At 42.9% G+C, this 20943-nt stretch overlaps 1 protein-coding gene across 5 annotated transcripts in view; it reads left to right on the top strand.

The window, feature by feature from the left end:
• The first annotated feature begins 5497 nt into the window (after window positions 1-5497).
• Window positions 5498-20943, top strand: part of CD200 (CD200 molecule) — a 52182-nt gene continuing 36736 nt past the window's right edge. Inside the window, exons 1-6 of one of the 5 annotated variants that reach the window (XR_009957946.1) lie at window positions 5498-5652; window positions 5964-6054; window positions 8306-8387; window positions 9204-9530; window positions 10197-10463; window positions 12275-12391. Coding sequence is in view for 1 of the 5 variants with exons in the window: in XM_062572622.1 (XP_062428606.1) it covers window positions 8315-8387; window positions 9204-9530; window positions 10197-10463; window positions 12275-12391; window positions 20024-20031 (792 nt within the window). In the remaining 4 variants the exon portion in view is untranslated. Of the gene's footprint in view, window positions 5653-5904; window positions 6055-8305; window positions 8388-8599; window positions 8647-9203; window positions 9531-10196; window positions 10464-12274; window positions 12392-20023; window positions 20398-20943 lie in introns of those variants that run through there. The other 4 variants (XM_062572622.1, XR_009957949.1, XR_009957947.1 and 1 more) reach the window with 4 other exon arrangements.

The raw sequence follows: 20943 nt of genomic DNA on the forward strand, positions 1-20943 counted from the left end.
ATGCACTGAAACGAAGATCAATGCGAGAGTCATGATCTATCATCAACACGAAAGGACCAGGGTATTTTACTGGGAAATTAGAGAGGGGAAGAGACCTCAATCTTAGACACCGATATCTCAGATGTACTGAAATCGTAGGGCTGCATGACACACAACCTCTCCCACTTCTGTTAGGCTCTTCTGATATCAAACCTTCTCTTACAGCAAAGCTGAAATTTTGGGTTATTTTACACAGATGGTCCAGAACTGGAAAGCAAAGCAAAATGTAGAATGTTTCCAGCTCTTTCCTGCCGTGTAAAGGGGCCTTAGAGCCTTCTAATGTTTTTTCCTCACATTGTTAACATTTTCTGCTGGAAAATGTGGTGCTCTGTGCTTTAAAAATTGGCTAAGACATGAAACTGAAAAATGTTTAGCATTTGCCTTGTTTATAGAGGAAAGTTTGAGATGGAGAAAATATGTGGTTTGCCTGTGGTCAGGTGTTTGGATCACTAGCAAAATGATAATAGGTGGCAGATCTTCAGATTAGGCTGGACCTCCAAGTAGAACTCAAGAAGTGAGCTGGTCCAGTGTTTCTGACTTTTGGTAGGACTAAATGGATGTGATGATTAAGGGGGATATGCTAATTTGTACGCACACAGACAGAAGAGAGGGAGATCAGCAGAGCCAACAGCCTTGATCTGAATCTCAAGTAGGTGACATGACCTGTAAAACTTACTGCTCTTTCTGTTACTGGAAACTGCGTCACTGATTCTAGTCTTAGCCTAGCCCTTTATTTTGCTTCCTTGTTAAGGAAAACATGGAATAATGCATCACATTATTTTCCTTTAAACCTGTAAAAGGTTACTGTCTCAGATAGCTCTGCTTAAAGAGGTCATCAGTCAGCAATCAGAGGAAGAACTAGGAAACATGTCAACAGCAAGCATGTTAACAACATTAACAGCCTCCACCCAGAAGGCAAAGGAAAGAATACAGAAAATAACTCATTCCTGATACATGGGATTTTCCTGTTTAACCAGCACAAGTAGCATTGCAGATGAAAAAATAAAAGGAGCTGGAACAAAACACTCTCTAGATTTTAGGATTTGAGGTTTCTATTTGCTTTCTTTCTCACAAAACTTCAAAGGCTTTCTTACACCCAAGAGTCGGTGTTGTACTTCCCAGCTCCAGAGAAGGTGACTTACAAAGACCTCGGCAAAATTCAGCAGAGATGGCTGAACCGAGCCAGGAGCTTGTGGGAAAAAAAAGAAATAGATGAAACACGAGCTCAGAATAGGATAGAAAAAGACTTAGACTTTTGTTTCTTGTTCTTCTGTGATGAATATAAAAAGACTTTTATTTTCTGAAACGGTGGATCTGCCTAGAGAACTTTCCATTTGTCTCTGTCTGCCTCAAGTTTACCTGTAGTCATCACCCATTACTTCAGACCTCCCCTTTCCTTCTTCAGCTCTAGTTTCCTCCCTCTCTTCCAAGGAAGAAGCCCTCCTCCTTTCCATTTTCTTCTTTCTTCTCTGAGTTTCCCCACCCTTTTGAGGGAGTAGTAGAATTTTGATGAATACAGAACTCCTCCACCTCAGAAGACATGGGTAAGCTAATGCAAAATACCATCCATATCCCATGAATCCCCCTTTTAGTTTCATGACATAAGGACAGGAAGATGTCCCTGAGACTTCTCTGTTTCTGTCTCTGTGATTGCACAGAACACTTCTAGATAAATTTGTTTTAAGCTGCATAGTCCACAGTTCTCTGGAGTTCCCTCTGAAATCCCCTCAACTATTGTGAAAGCAGGTAAGTACATAAGATTTATAAATTTTTCATGGAAAAAAATGTGCGTGAAGGTTATGACAGAATCACAAAATGTTTGAGGTTAGAAGGGACCTCTGAAGATCATCTAGTCCAGCCTCCTTGCTCAAGCAGGGTCACCTAGAGGATGTTAGCCAGAGTTGCACCCAGGTGAGTTTTGAGTATCTCCAGAGAAGGAGACTCCACAACCTCTCTGGGCAACTTGTGCCAGTGCTCTGTCACTCTCACAGTGAAGAAATTCATCCTCATATTCAGGCAGAACTTCCTGTGGTTCAGTGTGTGCCTGTTGCCTCTTGTCCTGTCACATGGGACAACTGAAAAGAGTTTAACCCCATCCCCTTGTCACCTCCCCTTAAGGTATTTATAGATGCTGATAAGATCCCCTCTTAGTCTTCTCTTCCCCAGGCTAAACATGCCCAGCTCTCGCAGCCGTTCCTCACAAGGCAGATGCTTCAGCCCTCGAATCATCCTCGTAGCCCTGCGCTGGACTCTCTCCAATAGCTCCATGTCTCTCTTGTACTGGGGAGCCCACAACTGGACGCAGTACTTGAGATGAGGCCTCCCCAGGGCTGAGTAGAGAGGCAGGATCACCTCCCTCGACCTGCTGGCAACACTCTTCCTAACGCACCCCAGGACACCATTGGCCTTCCTGGCCTCAAGGGCACATTGCTGGCTCATGGTCATCTTGTTATCCACCAGCACTCCCAGGTCCTTCTCTGCAGAGCTGCTTTCCAGCAGGTCAGCCCCCAGCCTGACTGGTGCCTAGGGTTATTCCTCCCCAGATGCAGGACCCTGCACTTGCCCTTGTTGAACCCCGTGAGGTTCCTCTCCGCCCAGCTCTCCAGCCTGTCCAGGTCTCTCTGAATGGCAGCACAGCCCTCAGGTGTATCAGCCACTCCTCCCAGCTTGGTAGCATCAGCAAACTTGCCGAGGAGGCACTCTGCCCCCTCATCCAGGTCACTGATGAAGAGGTTGAACAGGATGGGAGCCAGTACTGAGCCCTGGGGGACACCACTAGCCACAGGCCTCCAACTAGACTCCACGCCACTGTTGACAACCCTCTGAGCTCTGCCTTTCAGCCAGTTCTCAGTCCACCTCACTGTCCACTTTTCTAACCCACACTTCTTGAGCTTGCCTATTAAGGTGTTACGGGAGACAGTGTCAAAAGCCTTGCAGAAGTCAAGCTACACAACGTCTACTGCTCTCCCCCCAATATCCAGGCAGTCCTTCCATCACAGAAGGCCATCAGGTTGGTTAATCAGGATTTCCCCTTTGTGAATCCATACTGACTACTCCTGATCACCTTCTTTTCCTCCATATTCTTGGAGGTATAGGTAAGTCAGTCTCAAACAGCAAGCAGGAGGTTGGTTGCTGGTGTCCTGGCCTGCTTTGGAGGGAACAAATTGATTCTCCAAAAGGAGAAGACTGGCAGAGGGAGATTTAAGTGACTCTGGACCTACCTGCTGGTCCTAGCAGATGGAAGGAAATGTTGAATAAAAGGCAATTGAAGAGCTTGAATTTTACTTTGTGTGTTGGCAGAGGGAAGGTCTACATTAAATTGAGCATGGTGGTTGTGCAGATGTCTCTGAGAACAGCTGTATCCAGCTGGAAGAGCCAGTGTGATGACTTCTAACCTCCAAACAGGTTAGATCTGACCCTACAGGGGGTTGCTCTCTTTTTTTGACATTATTCATCAGGTCTAACAGCACTGTTTTATACACTGAGATACTGAGAACAATGGAGAAGATCCATGTTTAACATATGGAGGAGCCCAGGATGGCTCTGGAAAGGTGGACACAGGCGTAGCAAGCACCACCCCATTCCTTGAGGTAGTTTAATGGCAACACTCAAAAAAACCCCAAACATCTGTGTCTTAAATATGGAAGGCTTTGGAGTTTTATATAGGCTCTCTTGACCACTATGAGGGCATCTTTGTCAATAACTTCGGTAGGGGCTTGAAATTGTTTCATACCCAAGTTGTTTTTTTTCCCCCACCAGCACTGATGTTTTAAAACAGGAGGCTTTCTAGAGCTTTGTAACAGAGATTTTTAAATGACTGTGAATAAAGTATGAACACAAACGTGCATCTATGCATGTGAAAGCACCAGGAGAAGCAGCAAGCAGCTGACAGCGTTGGGTATCGATAACAAAGGGCACTCTCACTAGCTGGTCAGTTTGAGAAATGGGTTGTTTCTGTCAAGCCCAGGACAGAGCTCTGATAACTTTACAACAGAAACAGCCTGTCAATGGGTGATCTACTACTATAACAACAGGAAGGTGGCAGGGAGATTGCAGTGTATCACCCACCACTTCCCTTTTCCTCTTAGCCCAACAGGAAGAAAATAGCAAAAGACCACTCCCAAGGATATAAAAGATACGGCCAAAAATCAGAAGACCTAATGAGGGCTCGACAGAGAGCATCCTCTGCCCTCCCTGTTGTTACAGCTTTCTGCTTGTGAGGATGAGACTGTGTAAAATCAACTTGCTTAGAGATTTCAGCATAATAAAATCACCTCTTTCTGTAAGTTTTTTCACTAAGTTTTTACACAAATTTCCTTCCGCCTCATGTCAGAAAGAAGGTATTTTTTGTTTATCTGGGTTGAGGATCCAGAAAAGAATTACCTTAGTCCTACTGCTCAAAATTTTACTGGTGGTGATGGCCAGGCTATTGACCTGCTACTAGCAGTTAATATTCTGATTTGTGCTAATTAAGAAAAAAAAACCCAACTTTTTCCAGGTTTACGATAACCTTAGTATATTTGTTACATAACTTTCAGTGAGGCTTTGCAATAAATAAGATCAAGAAATTGATCTGGTCTTTAAAAAAACCCCATTTTCTGGAACACTAAGTATTTACTACCTAGTACCTGTGAATGTCACAACTCTTAACTATTTATGTATATAGTTTATTATCATTATCCCATAATCTTCCTGCCATTGGATTATTGTTTTGTGACAGTAGGAAAGTCTGTAATGGTCCCACTAGGAATGAATTTTCATTATTATCACTGAAGTGAAATCAGGGAAGAATATGCTTTGAACATAAAACCACTTTGCTTTGGTGCATATTGGAATACAATCCAAAATTTCTTTAAACAGAAGGCGGTTCTGTTTTATGCTGCAATTGTGTTTTTAAAAGCAGTGTGATTGTCCATCCCGAAGCACAATTGGAATTAATTCTGTGATTAGAGTCCTGGAATTGTTAGAATCTCATAGTCTTTCAGTGTTTACTGTGTTTCTGTCTGAAGCAGTGCCAAGAACAATCAAGACATTTCGTTGGTATTAATTATCCTTGAAGGAAAAATGGGGGTTCCTGATGGGAACACAAAGGCTGAAGGAGGAAAGCAGTCTGTTACATTCCTGGCAGCTCAGCGCTTAGGGGAAGGAAATCATTTTCAGGAGATTCCAGAGGCAAAGGAGTCCTGGCAGATGCTAAAATGTGTTTATAGTTTTACTGCTGAATGATTAAAAAAAGAGCTGGGCATGAACCCCACGACAGGCTTTCCTACACCGATTTTGTTGGTGTGTGGGGCTGAAGCCCAACTCCATGACTGTCGTCAACCCCAGCCCATCATGGCAGCAAAACGGCAATGCCTTGCAGGTCCTTGAGGAGGAGCAGGAAGAGGATCTGGGCACATACCGCAGTTTGGCCTCTGTCTCTGGGATCACTATGGAGCTAATGCTCCTCCAAGTCCTTTCCAGCACCTGCAGAGCCAGAAGGTGGTTGGTGTCTGGGTGAATTTCCAATGGGCAAACCAGGACCTGCCGGCAGCGAGAGGGGTGGCAGAGCGGGCGTGGACACAGCAGGTTGCCCGCGTGTGCTCGGACGCGGTGCCCAGCATCGCCGAAGGGGTGAGAGAAGGCCCGGGGGCTCGGAGGGGGCGGCGAGCGCCGGTGCCGACCCGCCTGGCGGTGGGCCACCAGCCAGCACCGGCGCCGGCACCGGCACCGGCACCGGCGCCGCTGACTGTCGTTATCTTCGACGACCGGGCGGCGGGCGGCGCTGCCCCCGGGGCGGGAGCTCCGGTCCCCGCGGGGCGGCGCTGGGGGGGGGGGGCGGCACCCGCCCGGCCCGACCCAGCCCGGCCCGGGGCTGCCCGGCTTTTTCTCGGGTTTTGCTAGTCTTTTTATTTATTTTTCTTTTCTTTTTTTAATGTGATCAGCTACCAGCGTCCGTGCGCAGAGAGTAGCGTCGGAGATACCGCTGCCACGCTGGAACTCGCAGCCAGGCACAAGCTGCGCTTTGTCCGGACGGTAAAGTGCACCGAAAACCGGCGCGGGGATGCGGAGCGGGGCAAAGGGCTAGAAATTGTGTGTGTGTGTGTGTGGGGGGGACACACAGGGGTTTGAGCCGTTTCCGTGCTCCTCGTGTTTCTAGATATCGTCCTGCGGTGGTGCGTGGGGCTCCAGTTCCCGTTAGACCTGCGTATTTTGCTTCAAAAAGTATCCTTTGCTCAAAGCACGAAAGGTTTCTAAAAGCGGATTGGAAAAGGATTATAAAACGTCTTTTAGAGCAATTAAATACAGCAGTGGGGATACAGTCTGTAGCTCAGGAAACCTCTGAGATGCCGTTTGAGAGAGCATAGCATGAGAAGGAGCGCTCTTCACTTGCCTTAGCCTTACCCCCCGCCTTTTGTTCCCCTGTTCCCTCCTAGTACACTAGAATGGATCTCTGACTTAGAGGGACTTTTTTTTGTGACCAGTATAACTGCAAGATATGCTGGTTCCTCATTTTAGGACATCTGGTAGCTATGCTGGGTCAGAGCAATGATGTGTGAAGGAATTTGCCGTGCTGAAGCATCCAACTATGTTCTATCATCTGGCAAGTTCATTACTCATTTGGCTTGTTGCTGATGAATTCTTATTTCTTGATTTTATGTATACAGAACTTAGTCTGTATTCATGCTTCATAACTGTAGAGCTATATAAGGAATTGGTTTTGGCCCAGAGAGCTTAAAATATAAGGGCAGGCTACTTGAAGTGTGTGCATGTGTTATGTGCACAACTTTGCTGGGAATTTCTTTTTTAAATGCAGTTTCCTTTCTCCCTCTCATTCATTTATTTATCATCTCTTGCTTTCTAGAGCAGTATGATAACACAGAAAATACTCATCATTCATTCAGTTTTCTGTTTATTGGGTGTCATGAAAAACTAAGAGTTGGGGTTTGTCTGTGTTCTTGATAGGAGACATTGCCAGGAAGCATCAGCTAGCCTTGCTAATACTGGCAAGAAGTTCAGGAGTGTGTGAACTGTGTTACAAAAATACTTTTGGCCAAATAATGTTTTCCACTTGAATGATGGAAGCTTCAGTTCCAGGCAAGTCAACAAGTCAGGTGGATTATGGCAGTATTATCTGAGTGAGGGAATAGGGAGCAAGCCAAGAGTTATTCACTAAGGAAAGGAGAAACACAACCTTTCTTTTTCCCCTTCCCTTCCTGGGAAATTTGTGGGTAGTAGATGCAGTATGCCCCAAAGGTTCCCCAGTTCATTCTGTTTTGGGCAGATGGAGAGTCCTGAAGCCCTCAGAGAAGGTGCTTCCAATTTATCCCTTCCATCTTGCGTGCTAACTTTACCTCTCTCACACTGCTCTAGCTAGTCCCAGGGCATCTGCTGCTTCATAAATTACAGGTAATACATCAGGCACCCTTCACTAGGCACCTTGTGCAGCTCTCCTCTCAGTAAGTTGTTGCCACAGTCAGTCTTTGCCGTTAATGGATAATTTGCTGATAAATAAAATAAGGGCAGGGAGATGTGGGCAGAAAACCTAGGGATATCTGAACAACTCTCCTGGCTCAGTGATGCAGGTTCATCTGAACCTGTGCACAGCTTGAACCCTTTGCAGTGCCTTAAAGGGTCCCATCACTAAACTGTTTATTGCATTAACAAGAACTTGCTTTGGTTCATCTGAAAGAGTCCACTTAGCAGTTAAATTAGGTGTCACCTAGTGTTTGTGCTGGAAGAAACAGTGACTAACTATTTCTGTTCATCTCCTGCCATTAATGTTTGTATAGACCTTTCTACTATTGCAATGAGAATCTGTAATATTTTTTATCTGCTCATGTGGGTCTCTGAGCTACAAGAGCCAGGGTTTAAGCAAACTTAATTTAAAAGCATGCTTAAGTTAAACTAATTGCTTTACATGCATGAATTCATTTATTCAGTAATTCAATATCCATGAGCAAGTGCTGTATCAAAGAGTAAACTGCTGTTTGCAATTCTGGCTTTAAGTGTGAGTCCTTGAGGAACAGTTCAGAAAATGAATGCCTTTCTAACTTCCATCACAAAATATTCTGCTCTTTCATCTCAGCAATTTCTATGTTGTGTAACAACACCTGTAAAATTTGCTGTCTGCTACTCATAAATATGTTTTTCTTACATAACTAAGCAAATGTAATGCTCACTCCCTGGAGAGATGATATCCCTGGAAGATGATCGGTTATTAAGTATGATATCCCTGGAAGATGATCGGTTATTAAGTCATGCATCTCTTCTCATCTCTCTTCAGGTGAAGAGGATGCTGCCTTCCAAAATGACTTTCCAAGCTCTGCTTCTGAGTCTGTTTTGTATTGCGCTTGGAAAAGCAAGTAGTAAGTTGGATTTCCTTCTCTCTTTCTGAAAATGGTTGGAGGTCTGATCTCTGATTCCTGAAGCTTCACCAGTGAGAGTACAGGCCAGGAAAAAATAGGAGTAATACAGGTCACTGATCCTATTTGAGGCACTTTAGATAGCTGAGACATATGCATGGAGCTGGCAGATGTGACGCAGGACCTACTGGAGCAGCATTTGGAGTTGGAGGGCACACAACAGCTGCCCCTAAAGCAACACTGGACATCCTTGTTTAGGCAGGTGTGTTGAGCCCTAGGGGAGAGTTCACAGCTTCCCATGCTGGATTCTCTCCTCAGGACCCAGCCTCTCTTTCTCTTTCCCTCCCTTTCAAACATGTAGCAAACTCTGAAGCTATATTATCCAAAAATTCTCTTTAGCCCATTTTTCCATGCAGTTCTTTGAGAATGGCTTTGTATGTGCCTCCCCTGTGCATTCAGTCTTCCTCTAGCTTTCTGAGATCAAAAATCACCCATATATCTGCTGAAGATGGGAAACCATATATGGATTTAATAAAACTGAAGGGAATTTGCAGGATCTGGTACAGAAATGGGTTATGTTTTTTCCTGTTAAAGAATCTAGTGAAAAAAAGCAGGGCCTCAGCTAGTGTAAATCAAGATCACTCCATTGACTTCTAGAGGATACAAGAGCAGGACTTTTGGGTTTTGGAAAACCACAGAAACAATATGTCATTAATAAATTGCTATGTCTGTTGGTAATCCAGGCCTCAGAGTTGGCTACAGACTTTTAAATATGAGTATGATACTAACTCATTTCATTCACTGTATCTGTTCCTGCAGTGATAATACACACTGGCCACAGAAAGGTGAAGATGGGAAGCAACGTGACTCTGAGCTGTGTCCTGACAGAGCCCAAGGAAGTTCTGCAAGTGACATGGCAAAAGGACTCTGAAAAAACACGTGAGAATATAGCTACATACAGTAACGTAAAAGGACTAAAGATTCACAAGCCCTTTCGGGACCGATTGAATTTCACAAGTCTGGTTCTCAACGAGACAAACATCACTTTCTGGGACACTAGAATGGACGACTCAGGATGTTACATATGCCTCTTCAACGCTTTCCCCATCGGCTCCTTCTCGGGACGTACCTGCCTGAGCGTCCTTGGTGAGGCTCTCTAGAGGCAGATGTCTCTAATGGAAAGCAAGGTGTTTTCTCAGCCACAACATTTCCTTCGGTGGGCTGAGAAACTTCAGTGGTAGGAACTTGCTGCACGGGACATGGCATAGAAATAGGGCTTTATTACTGTGAGTAGGACTCTGTGGGTTGTATTCAAGCCTGCTGCAGTTTCGGCTCCTGAACTGTCGTTATTCATTATTTTGTGAGTACTAACTAAAAAGTAGCTAAAAGTGGGATCTTTATGCAGCCCCTGAGCAGCTGGAACATGTGCAGACCATGTTCCTTGCATGTCCTTTGGGTGCCGGGTATAACTCCAGTGCTGTGAGCTGCTCTGCCAAACCCTATCACTGATGGGGGATTAGCAAACAGGAGAACAGCATGAACCAAAAAAAAAAGGTTTTACCTGACAAATTATTTTAAAATCTGGGATATCAGATTATGTGGAACTTTTGCAGTATATCGTTTCGGTATAAGGCAAAGAGCAGTGAGTCATGGGGAAGATCTGGTCCAACATACTTCACTTGCATTCTTATGCTGCAGGCCTGTGTGAGAATTTGGTAAGCTGTGCTCTGGTTGATACTGGTTAAATTGCTATCAGTGCCTCTGACCAGGTGCTCTCTGTGGTGATGGATTGTTTCATTTGTGTCTTGGAAGGTCTCAATGCATCTGTCCATTATAACATTTCCGAAGGACATTTGACAGCCATCTGTAATGCTGTTGGCCTCCCAGAGCCTACCATCAGCTGGAATGGCTTGTTCAATTCCACTCCAACACAGGAGAAGGTCAGGCACGCCAATGGAATTGTGTCCATCACCAGTAAACTGGAGATCTACGACACACAGAGCCTCAGGGGGCAAGAGCTGACCTGCAAAGTGAGCAACAGGAATGAAGAAATGGAATTGCCCGTGAAAATGAGAAAGGGTGGGTGAATGATACTTGTTAGCGTTCTCTTAGCCTCTGTCTTTTGCATTAGTGTGCTTGGATCTGCTGTGAAACAGAGGGAGTGAGATGTGTGTGTTTCCCACGTAAGAAGGAAGGAAGCCCTACTCTGCGTTTTTAGTAGCAATGTATTGTGGTGTTCACCACAAAGGAAAAAAGCCAAACTAGGGGACTGTGGGTTTTAGAGGCACCACGCATTTTGTAGCAAGTTGAAGCTCAGTTTTCAGATAGACCTTTCTCATTTCTTTGACAGCCCAAAGACACATATCAAGTGAAAAACGTTTCTATCAAGTGAAAACTCTGTGGGTGGAAGTTTGGAAATGAGTATCTTTGAACAACAATTAATCAAATATCCCAGTTAAACTTATTGCTTGTTTTAATACCACATTCAGTTAACCTTCTGCACAATATGTTTTAATTTCCTTGACATTTTGACTAAGACAGGCGCACATTGCAGTAATCATCAGGGAAAAACAGCTTTTAAGGCAAACAGGAAGATGATCAATTGCAGATATTTATTCTAGTTTTATGGGGAAATCTTAAATACATCAATGGTGTCACATATGAACACTTTGCAGTGCCAATTTATTTCTTCTTCCAACATTCTGCTCTGCTGGAACGGTATTAGCCCAGTTCTACAGATGAGAAAGAGAAGCATTGTAAGCTTAAGTACTAGTCTGAGTTCACTCAGAAACATTATGATATAACCTGATTTAAAATTCAGATGTCTCCCAAGTCCAGAGCCTTAAAGACCATTTTTCTGTTTTGTGAAAATTAGGAAGACAGGAAAAGCAGTTTGCAATTGTGAATTAAATCCCTTGGTAAGTACTTAGTGAAAAGTGATTGTTACAGGAAAAATAGCAAAGAAAAAAAATCTGACTTTTAAAATTTTCTATCAAAAAATTTAAAGCAAATTAGCTCCTAATTCTCAGTGATCTTAAGGAAAAATTATACTAAATCTTTTTATCTTATTTCAAATACAATATTCTTTTGTTTTGTTTGAAATGAAAATGTGTATCTGAAAGCAAGAAACTGAGATTGCTATTATTCATTGCTAAGAAAATGAAAAATCAGTTAACAGCCCATTGTTTTAGTGATCTAGCCTTTCAGAGAAAGAGAAATTCAAATGAAAAAGTTAAACCTAGCTATGCTAAAGGACATGATAGTTTCAGCTTGATCCAAATAAAATTCAGTTCAGTAAGTTTTCCCACTAACATCAGAGAACTTTGAACTGAGCCTTCATATTATTATTTTGATTAATGACAATCAAATGAAGTAGCTAATGCCTGACCCAAGAGACCACTTGCACTGGAATGTTGGTTAGCAGGCCTCAAAACCCATGCGCGTACTTTCTTTTTTGAAAGTTAATTTAGTCCTTGCAACAGTGATAGAAATGTTTAACAGTAAAAGAAGTATCTGCTATTTTGCAAATAAGAACTTGAATGCTAGAGGAACAAAAAAATTCCTCTGGAAGTTTTAAGACTTGTATGAAATTCTGCTTATGTACATATGCCAAATGCCATATCAGGCATGAGAACTGACAATTTTATTTGCTGTGCACATTTTTTTTTGACAACACATTTTCTGGAAAGCGGCAGGCAAGTATGCTTGGCTTTGACACACACTCACTCTCTCTTTTGAGCAATTACTGCTGTCATGTAGCTTAGTAATAACCTCCACAAAATCTCAGTTAGGAACCATTGCCATTAATCAGGCATTCTCTTGGCTTTTTTTTTTTTTTTCCCCCACTCTTTTCTCCCATATAAATCATCTTTGTTTCTTGTTCTTCGCAGAAGAGTCATTCTCATTCCTTGGACTGATGATTACTTTGGGGATTTTACTTGTTGTCTTCGTTCTAATTGTGATTGCAGTGTGGTGGAGGAAGAGGATATGCAAGCGGGGTCAAAGCGGTGAGTCATCTGTTGCATGGAAACCGACAGTTTGCACAGAGCAAAAGGTCTTGCAAGGTGCCATCTACACAGAAAAATGACACTTCACTGAGATATCGTTAGGGGCTATGACACCATCGTATTGGACAAGGAAACTTCATAATAATGTGGCTAAAATTATTAGAGATTGCCTCAGTACCATGTAATTTTAGGAGCTGTTTTCCTACTATTACTGCCAAGGGGCAATACGTGACTGTAGATTAGGAGGGGAGGTTACAAGCAGAGCAAGACACACTGCCTCTATTTTGCTTTCAGGTGGAAGTCTTAGCAGACATAAGTAATTCAGTAGCCATTCTTGCTTTCACAGAGGGACACAAACATATTCGGTCTAAGTCTGCTCAGAGAGTTTTTGGCAAGAAAGCCGCTTGCTACATTGGAGAGAAGCTGAACATGAAGCGTGATGTGCCCTTGAGAGAAGAGCTCTCTTCTGGTCATGGCACCCTTACATATTTTAAGAAAAAAAACCCATATAATATGATGGAGAAGTTACTGAGTCTGAGTTGCTTCCAATTTGGTGCATGAGTCTAATTCCTAATGCTGAACTAAGGAGAAATTGAGGACAATGCAATTGTCCTTGTATATGTGATGACCTGATACACCCGATAAATAATCAGATATCTGGTCTTAATTATTATAATTAAAAAGTGTGTGGAAAGGAAAAAAAGTAGAGAAGGGGAAACCAGGTAAGAAGTAGGAATGAATGAAAAAGGCAAGGCATTGAAGAAGCTGCCCATGTGCGGAGGAGGTGGAGTCTTCAGCTTCAGAAACCACAGAAATGTGATAGTCTTTCCTAATCTCACTCTTGTATGAGTAGATCAAAATGGTGTCTGGCTTTAAATTGTATTACTGTGTTTAAAAGTAGTTTCTGAAGCCAGCACACATTCTGGCTTTAAATTGTATTACTGTGTTTAGAAGTAGTTTCTGAAGCCAGCACACATTAACTCCTGAATATTTATATTCAGGAAAACTTCAAATAGTTATATTCAGTAATATTTAAATAGTTGTTTCATACTGATAATGTGAATTCATGTAAAGAGGTATTTCCAGGAATGTCAGACTCTGTTGGGCTGGATGCATAGTATTTACTTTCAAGAGGGAGTCATCTAATAGATCTGCCATTACTAGAAGTACAAAATGCTTCACTGAGAAAAAAGAGAAGCAAATGCTTTTTAGCTCCCAAATAAAACTTTTAATTGTAAAAAGCATTGAGCAGCTTTGCATGAATCCTGCAAGCAATTTAGAAGAAGAAAAATATGGTACAGTTCTTTAAATCACTGTTTAAAACAAACTACTTTTAACACTTGGAATTTCAGACCAACACGGAAGTTAAAAGAGATAAAAAGCTTTATGTCTAAAACTGACACACATAAGGCCCATGCAGAGAGTTGAAAGCCTCGAAGAGAATTTACAAATGCATGGGCCATGAGTTAGTTCTTTGTTTATTTTTCTTAAGAGATTAAAAAAAAATGAGATGCTCATAAGAAAAATGTATCCTTACACAGCAACTTGTACTAAACAGATGGTAAAGGAGAGACTTGGAGGGAGAGGTGACCTGGTAGAGGTCTGTGATCATCTGCTAGAGTGGATCAGGGAGTGACCGGCAAAGAGAGAGCTAAAAAAATGCAGCAGGGTCCTGCGCAGGTGAGAAACTATTTTCTCATGTGCCAGATGAGGAGCACCCTGCTGAGATGCTAGGACTGCACTGCAGACTGAAGCAGGAGCAAGGTCACACACTGAAATGCTGCTAGGCCCGACCAAACTTCTTAGCTTTAGACAAGGCTGAAGATGTTAATTAACCTGCTGGCATGAGTTTGGCCCTCGGTAATTAGCTGTTCCCCAGACAACGTGTGCATGTGGTTCCAGCAATGTCATACAACAGCACCATCCCCAATGGGCAGTGTGGTTAGCTTTACAGCAGGTTTCCTCACCCTGTATTGCCCACTGTGCAGCAGGCTTTGGACCCTCGAGCTGTCTCATGCGTCCTTGTGCCATGTCGTGTGAGACAGTTTCTTGCTGTGATGCAGAACAACAGAGCTTGAGGGTTATTTTGGATGCTTTGAACAGAATATCCTTCCCACGCATGCAGAAACGTACCTAAGTCTTAGACACACAAGGTTACCCTGGGGGACCAGAAGAGACCTTCAGTCAAGTGCTGAGCAGTGGGGATGAAACATTCTGAGTTCCTTGGCTCTGGGGCCAAAAGTTGTCTGTGGCTTTGGCTTCAGCAGTACAGATGTAGCCAAAGTCTGCTTAAGAGAGAGAAACCATGTGTCTATGAATACAAATGGATTCCTTTCAAAATTTTTGAGAGTGGACTGAGTTAATGTGAGGGGCAACACATTCAGGATGTTTGCTTTCTGTACAGCCTGTTCCCTTTTTTCCTACCTGTTAAGTAAGGAGGTGTTGCTAGAGATGATGTTTCAAAATTGTCTCCCAAGTCCTTCTTGTGGTGGGCCTGGAGGTTTACGTTTTGAAGAATGTAGCTGGCAGTGGGTGATGGTCACGTTTGCTGTGATTTTAAGAAATGGTGTACTGCTGCTCCCAGGAAAGGCTGAAGGGATGGGCTGCTGCGACACGGGTCACAGCACTTTATAAAGTCCAGACATGGGGTTGGTAGTCTGGTGTGTGCCAAGGGATGTGCGGATAGGGATAATGTCTTAGTGCCGCTTAAATACCTCAGATTAATAGGTCTGGATCTCTTGATCTGATCTGTGGAGGATCTAAGAGCTAGTTCAGCCAGATAATGTCACTCAAATCTTAGAAGTAAGTGAGCATGTGTGTTTGGGTTCAGTCACCAAACCTAGATCCAAGAAAGATGAAAATTACACAATATTTTGGGCATTTTAGTTTTCTATTCCCAGAATCAAAACCGAAAAGCTGCATTTTGTTCTGTGTAAAATGTTCCATTTTGAAAAGAAATCCTTCGAGCACACTTGTAAGGAAAGTATAAGAAATGGTAAAGCATGATGTGTTTACACTCAAAGGGCTGTGCCCCTTCTTTCTCACCTAATAGCTCAAAGGTTAGAGTGCTCCCTGGGTCAGCAGTGATGCGGGTCCTCACACCCTGCTGCTCGGAGAGCATCTGGCTCCCCAGCCCCACACATGTCCTGGTGCATCGCAGAGTCAACATTTTAAGTAAATAAGTATTCACCAGGGTGGGGAGGGTAAGCCAGGTAAGCAGTGTCTAGCAGTAGAAGTGAGTTTGTTGCTTTAGAGCTTATTAAAAAGCAGATTTTTGGGGAGTTCAGTTGTCAGTGTTCCTTCCTACTTATAGTGAGTTTGGAGTAACTGTGATGCCAGGCTGTGACTTTTACAGGAGCGTTTAAAGTTTTTTTACCTCTTTTTTTTTTAACGCAGTCTAGTTTGTGTTGCTCTTGTTTTTTATCTTTTCAGTTGCTGTTCAATGTTTACTTTTGAAAATGCAATGCACTGGCTCAGATTCCTTCTGCATAAAGGCAGCATTAGTTTATCCAAAGTAATTTTGACTAGCTGGTCCTCTTCCTTTATAAAGGGGCCAACATATGTAAACATGTGTAGTCCATCTTCCTAATGTGCATGTGTTTCCTTGAAAGCTTTATTAGTTAGCCTGGCGTAAAACTCTCTAATATTGGTGCAGTTTGATCATTGTGTCACTATTTGATTTTCTGGTTGCCCTTTTTTATCCAGTGCTAAAAGTACTTCATCTTGGATGTGACTCCACTGTAACCTTCCCAGCCAAATCCTTAGTAAGCCAAGGATAGGTGTGGAGCTACAGTAGCCTTTAACACTGTATTTGGAAAGTGTTAGCACTCTAGAGCTAGTACATTTTAATGAGGAAATCCCCTACACGTCTTTCTTTCACCTTTAAACAATGCACATTAGACCCAGGTCCGGTTTTGTGGTGATTTGGTTGTCACTTGATCATCTTTGAGACTGAAATTTATGGTCTTTAAAGCGTTGCTTACAGCAGAGTAAACCAAAAGAGCGTAACATTTGGTGGGAAGCCCTTCTCTGGGCTCACTCTGCAGTATTCTTAAATATTCTGTTGGAGCGAGGGACAGCACCTACGTACATGTCTCTGGACCCAGGTCTTACAACAACACAAAACTGGGGGACTGGGGGATGGCATTACTTTCTGAAGTTGCTTTCTGGGATTTCAGTGCTTCTTTTCATTCTGGACTAGACTGAAAGCAAAGCCGTTCCAGTTTTTTAGCCTGAAACAGTGGCTTTTTGTTTGGGTGTCTGGGGATCCTCCTCTGTCACAGTTTCTGCTGCACTGTTTCTGCTGCTCGGAGTAGTGTGGGTTTTAGGGTTTGTTTGGTCTGCTGTTGCTTCACTCTCCCCATGGCAGACACTTGGGAATCAGATAAGGAGCTGGATGGAGCTCAGAATTGTTGTCCCATGCCTCAGGCATTTGTCTTAGGTCCCAGCTGACAGCGCTTACTCATAGTTTGCTTCTCTCCAAAACCATCTCAAGTGAAGCATCTTCACCAATCCTGTCAAGCTGGCAAAACACCATTTATTTGGAAACAAACTGAGCAGTCTTTGTGGCAAGAGCTGACACAAAAGCATCGAAAAGCTGAATCTTCATCCTCCCTTACAAGAGCAAGCACTTGCAAGCAAGCAAGCTCTCCTTTGCCTTGTTTTTGTTTACACAACCGATGAGAGCTATTTCTGAAAGAGCCATTTTACTGCTATTCTCTAGTGCTTATTCAGTCTGGGGAAAGCTGAGAAAAGATTGTTTACAAACCCCAGCTAAAAATTATCCCAGTTTGTGTTTTATTTGCATGACTTTGCTTCTTTCTTCAGTGGATTTACTTTGACACCCGGCACCGGGTGCTGGCGGGGTTCGGCAGCAGCAGGCAGCGCCCGTTGCTCCACGAGGGCCTTGGCCCACAGAAAACATGGGAAAAGCGGAAAACACAGCTGCGCCTCCTACTCCCAGCTTGTTGGTTAAGGAGCAGCTAACTGGTGCCACTTGGGCAGTTTGCTATGTGTGATTAATACAATATCTGTCCCATGCATCAGGTCCGTGCTCTGATTTCACTGCAAAATAATTTCCTACGCCCCGTTTCTTTTTTTCTCTTAAATAAGAGCGCTTTGTGTGCAGCCAGAGAATGGCTGGCAGCTGAAATGGAGGGAAAATAGCATTCCTATGATGCATGAACCGTTGTTTTGCTGTTTCAATTGCCCCTTTAGTTCCTTGGTAAGCATTTACAGAGATGCTCAATTCTGAATTTGTTTGTTTGTTTGTTTAGCAAAAGCAAAAAAAAAATACTTTGACAGTAGGCAGTGTTATTAGGCAAGGGCATGGAAACCTCTCTATTATACTTTTAGGCCAAATGTAAGGAGGCCAGGAATTTTGTTTTTCATGTCTCCACTGGTTTATTTGTTAGCTATCATTTTTTAAGTAGGATGCTACATTGTCTTAATGTGGGTGCCTTTTGGATAAATTACTTGTCACTGAAATGAGTGTCAACAGTAGGCCAGACCTAAAGTCAGTACATTAAACTTTAAAAGCTTTTCCACTGTCATGTTTTCAAGAATCCTATTATATTGTATGTTAATGGTATTTTCCCCTGATACCCCTGATTTCCTCTAATTCTTAGTCATGTTAACTAAAAAGGACTTTTCTTAAAATGGCCTGTGAAAAAAGATACTTTCAGGGGTCGTAGACTGGAGAGGACTCAAGCATCAGGACTAAATTTTGGAATATTTAGCTATTGGTATATTCAGCAAATATCCTTATTTGAGTATTTTCAAAACCCTGAAAGTCAGTTTGCTTTTCGTGGTTTATAGATCCATTTTGCATATCCCCAGTCTCAGTGTCATGTTCTGAATTTTGCAGTGAGTGGCTGCCATAATTAAAACACTGTTTTGTTTAGTAGCAGGTCGCTGATTATTTGCTTAAAACTCACATAATCTAATCTTCAGGTCAACTTTTTTCAAAACCTGAAATATTATTTGAAGAGGAATTGGTAGTCTTAGGTTAATGAAAACACAGAATGGTGTAATAATTTTACCTGTTTTTTTTGGTAATTGTAGGAAGGGGTGAATGCTTTATTTCCTTTTTTTCAGTAAGTCATTCCTCTTACGTGCAGATAGATTAATACTAATCCTGAAAATTTGTTTCACTGTACTCCATGCCTCTTGTTTGGGAATGTCTTCTTATCTTTGCTCCACCGTTTACTCAGTGAGGCTTTATATTCAGCTGCCAATTTTGTACTGTCAGAACGGGCCGTTACAATCGACTAGTTGCTTTCAAAGTACTTTTTTAAATGTACAGGGAATGCAAGCAAATGCATCTCAAAGCACGCTCCTCTTGAAGCAGGAGGCAAATTCCTGCGCTGCGCTGGGTGGGTGGCGCAGCTGGCCGGGGTCGGGGAGGGCCCGCTGGCCGTGCCATGAGCGGCATCTAGACTGGATGTGTTACATTTCCACTGCGAGTTTCACGGCAGGGCATGCAAATTTTGTTTGGATGTACATGCCTCTGCGGCAATTTGCTGTGGAGGGCTGGTTGTTGTTTAAAGCAATAGAAAGTTAAACCCCGAGTAACGAGCTGCCTGCGCGAGTGAAGCGTGCCACCGCTCGTCCTCGGAGAGAGACGGACGCGTGGCCAGGCAAAGGCTGGGAGTCCTTTCTTTAAGTGCACCTCTTCAGGGCATTGTCTCTACGCACTATAAACATAGCTCCAGCATAATTCTGGGCTGGAAAGATAATCTTTCTTTGGCGATTTGACAAAGCTGCCTTTTATAGTCTACTTTAAGCTGGAACTGATTCTGCAGTCTTGGTGATTTAGACCACCAAGGACAAAGCGTTGATTTAAATCTTCCAATGCAATTATGTTTTCTGCTTTTATGTTTTCATTAGTTTCCTTTAAAAAAAAAAAAAAAAAAAAAAGAAAGAAAAAAGGAATTTTTTCACAGTTGTACCGTAATAACTGTAGGTTTTTCTCTTGCAATCAGAAACTTGAATTTACATGTCAGTTGGTACTTTGTGTTATATATTTTTTTTTATCTTTTTTTAATACCTTTTTCAACAATGCACATCTCTCTGCATTGATAGAGGTGAAGTTACCAGACGGTAACATCTTTTGGCGACTATGGCAAGGTTATGATTGCCAACTTGCTCCTGAGGTGCAATAGTTTGTAAAGCGAAGCCTTGCCCTCCACCAAAGTGAACACTGTTGCATGGCATGTCTGCTAGCTGGGTGGTTTGTCACCAAAGAGAAAATGCCATTTCACAGTGCCATGCGCATGACACTTTCAGAATTGTTATTTTCAGACTTTCTCAGAAATAAGCTCCTAGAGGGCTTTCTCTCTCTTTAAGAGGAAAAGGGGAGAATTGAACAATGTGTCATCTCTAGTGAACAGAACCAGCCAGCAGGAAACGCAGGTCAAAGTCTGTTTTGGGGAGTTGTGGGGGAATGCAGACTCCATGTGTAGCAGGGAAGTCCCATGGTTGTTCCCCCAAGGGCAGTTTTGAGGCGGTTCCACCCTGCTTTCCCCACAGCGGCGTATTGCTCCTCGCTGCACCCGTGCTGCTCAGCAAGACCAGAGGAGGTAACACAATGGCCACGATTCATCCTCTTTCCTGTTTTTCTTTGTTTTCTAGGATTCTAGAGGATTCCCATTCATCTACCAGATCACTACAGCCTAGCAGCCTGAAGTTGACCTTAAAAGCAGTGACTTGCATGGCTGGAAAGTAACAACGATCAAAGGGAATTACATCAGGACCAGAGCACTACCTTATCTAGATGCTATACTTATGGCCGAAAGATTAGCACAGTGACTGTTATCCGGTCTAGTCACTTAACTGTAGAAAGTAGGACTGGGGGAGCATTTAGTCAACTCCTCTGCTGCCAGGCTATTTTTAGTGTTTCCAGTCTGTAAAACATATTTGCCTTCTTCCAGTTGAATTGTGAAAACCTTCAGGTTTGGAGGCTCTCTTGGGATGCTATTCCAGCACCTAATAGATCTCACAGTAAAGACAGATTTTTTGTTGATTTTTCTTTTTTCTTTTCTTTTCTTCTTTCTTTTCTTTTCTTTTCTTTTCTTTTCTTTTCTTTTCTTTTCTTTTCTTTTCTTTTCTTTTTTCTTTTTTCTTTTCTTTTCTTTTGCTATCGCATCTATCTGTAATTTTACTTGCTGCAACTCTGCCTCCAACACCTTCTTCATGTTGTCTGCTTCTCTGCTTTTCCAGACAGCTGATCTGACATTTGTCAGGGTGGCAGGCTGTATTGCTTAGCTCTCCCTAGAGTGATCTGCTGCTATGGGACTCTGATGGTACCAGATTTGCCAGCAGCCCTGGGAAAGGGCAGTAGGGCTCCCGGCAGGTGACAGATTAGAAACAGTAGTAGCCACAGTTAGGGAAGAAGTGTTTCAAATGTATATATTTTTTTGGCTTTTCTTCTAATCTTGTCTGTTCTTAAATATGTAAATGAGGAGAAGTGGAAAGCACAACCCAGTGAATGTGGAAGTACCGGCATCCCCTTCTTGTATTTCCTTTCTGAGAGATGGTTCTCTCTCTCTTTT

The sequence above is a fragment of the Rhea pennata genome, chromosome 1 (genome assembly GCF_028389875.1).
Source record: "Rhea pennata isolate bPtePen1 chromosome 1, bPtePen1.pri, whole genome shotgun sequence".
In the NCBI taxonomy this organism is placed as follows: Eukaryota; Metazoa; Chordata; class Aves; order Rheiformes; family Rheidae; genus Rhea; species Rhea pennata.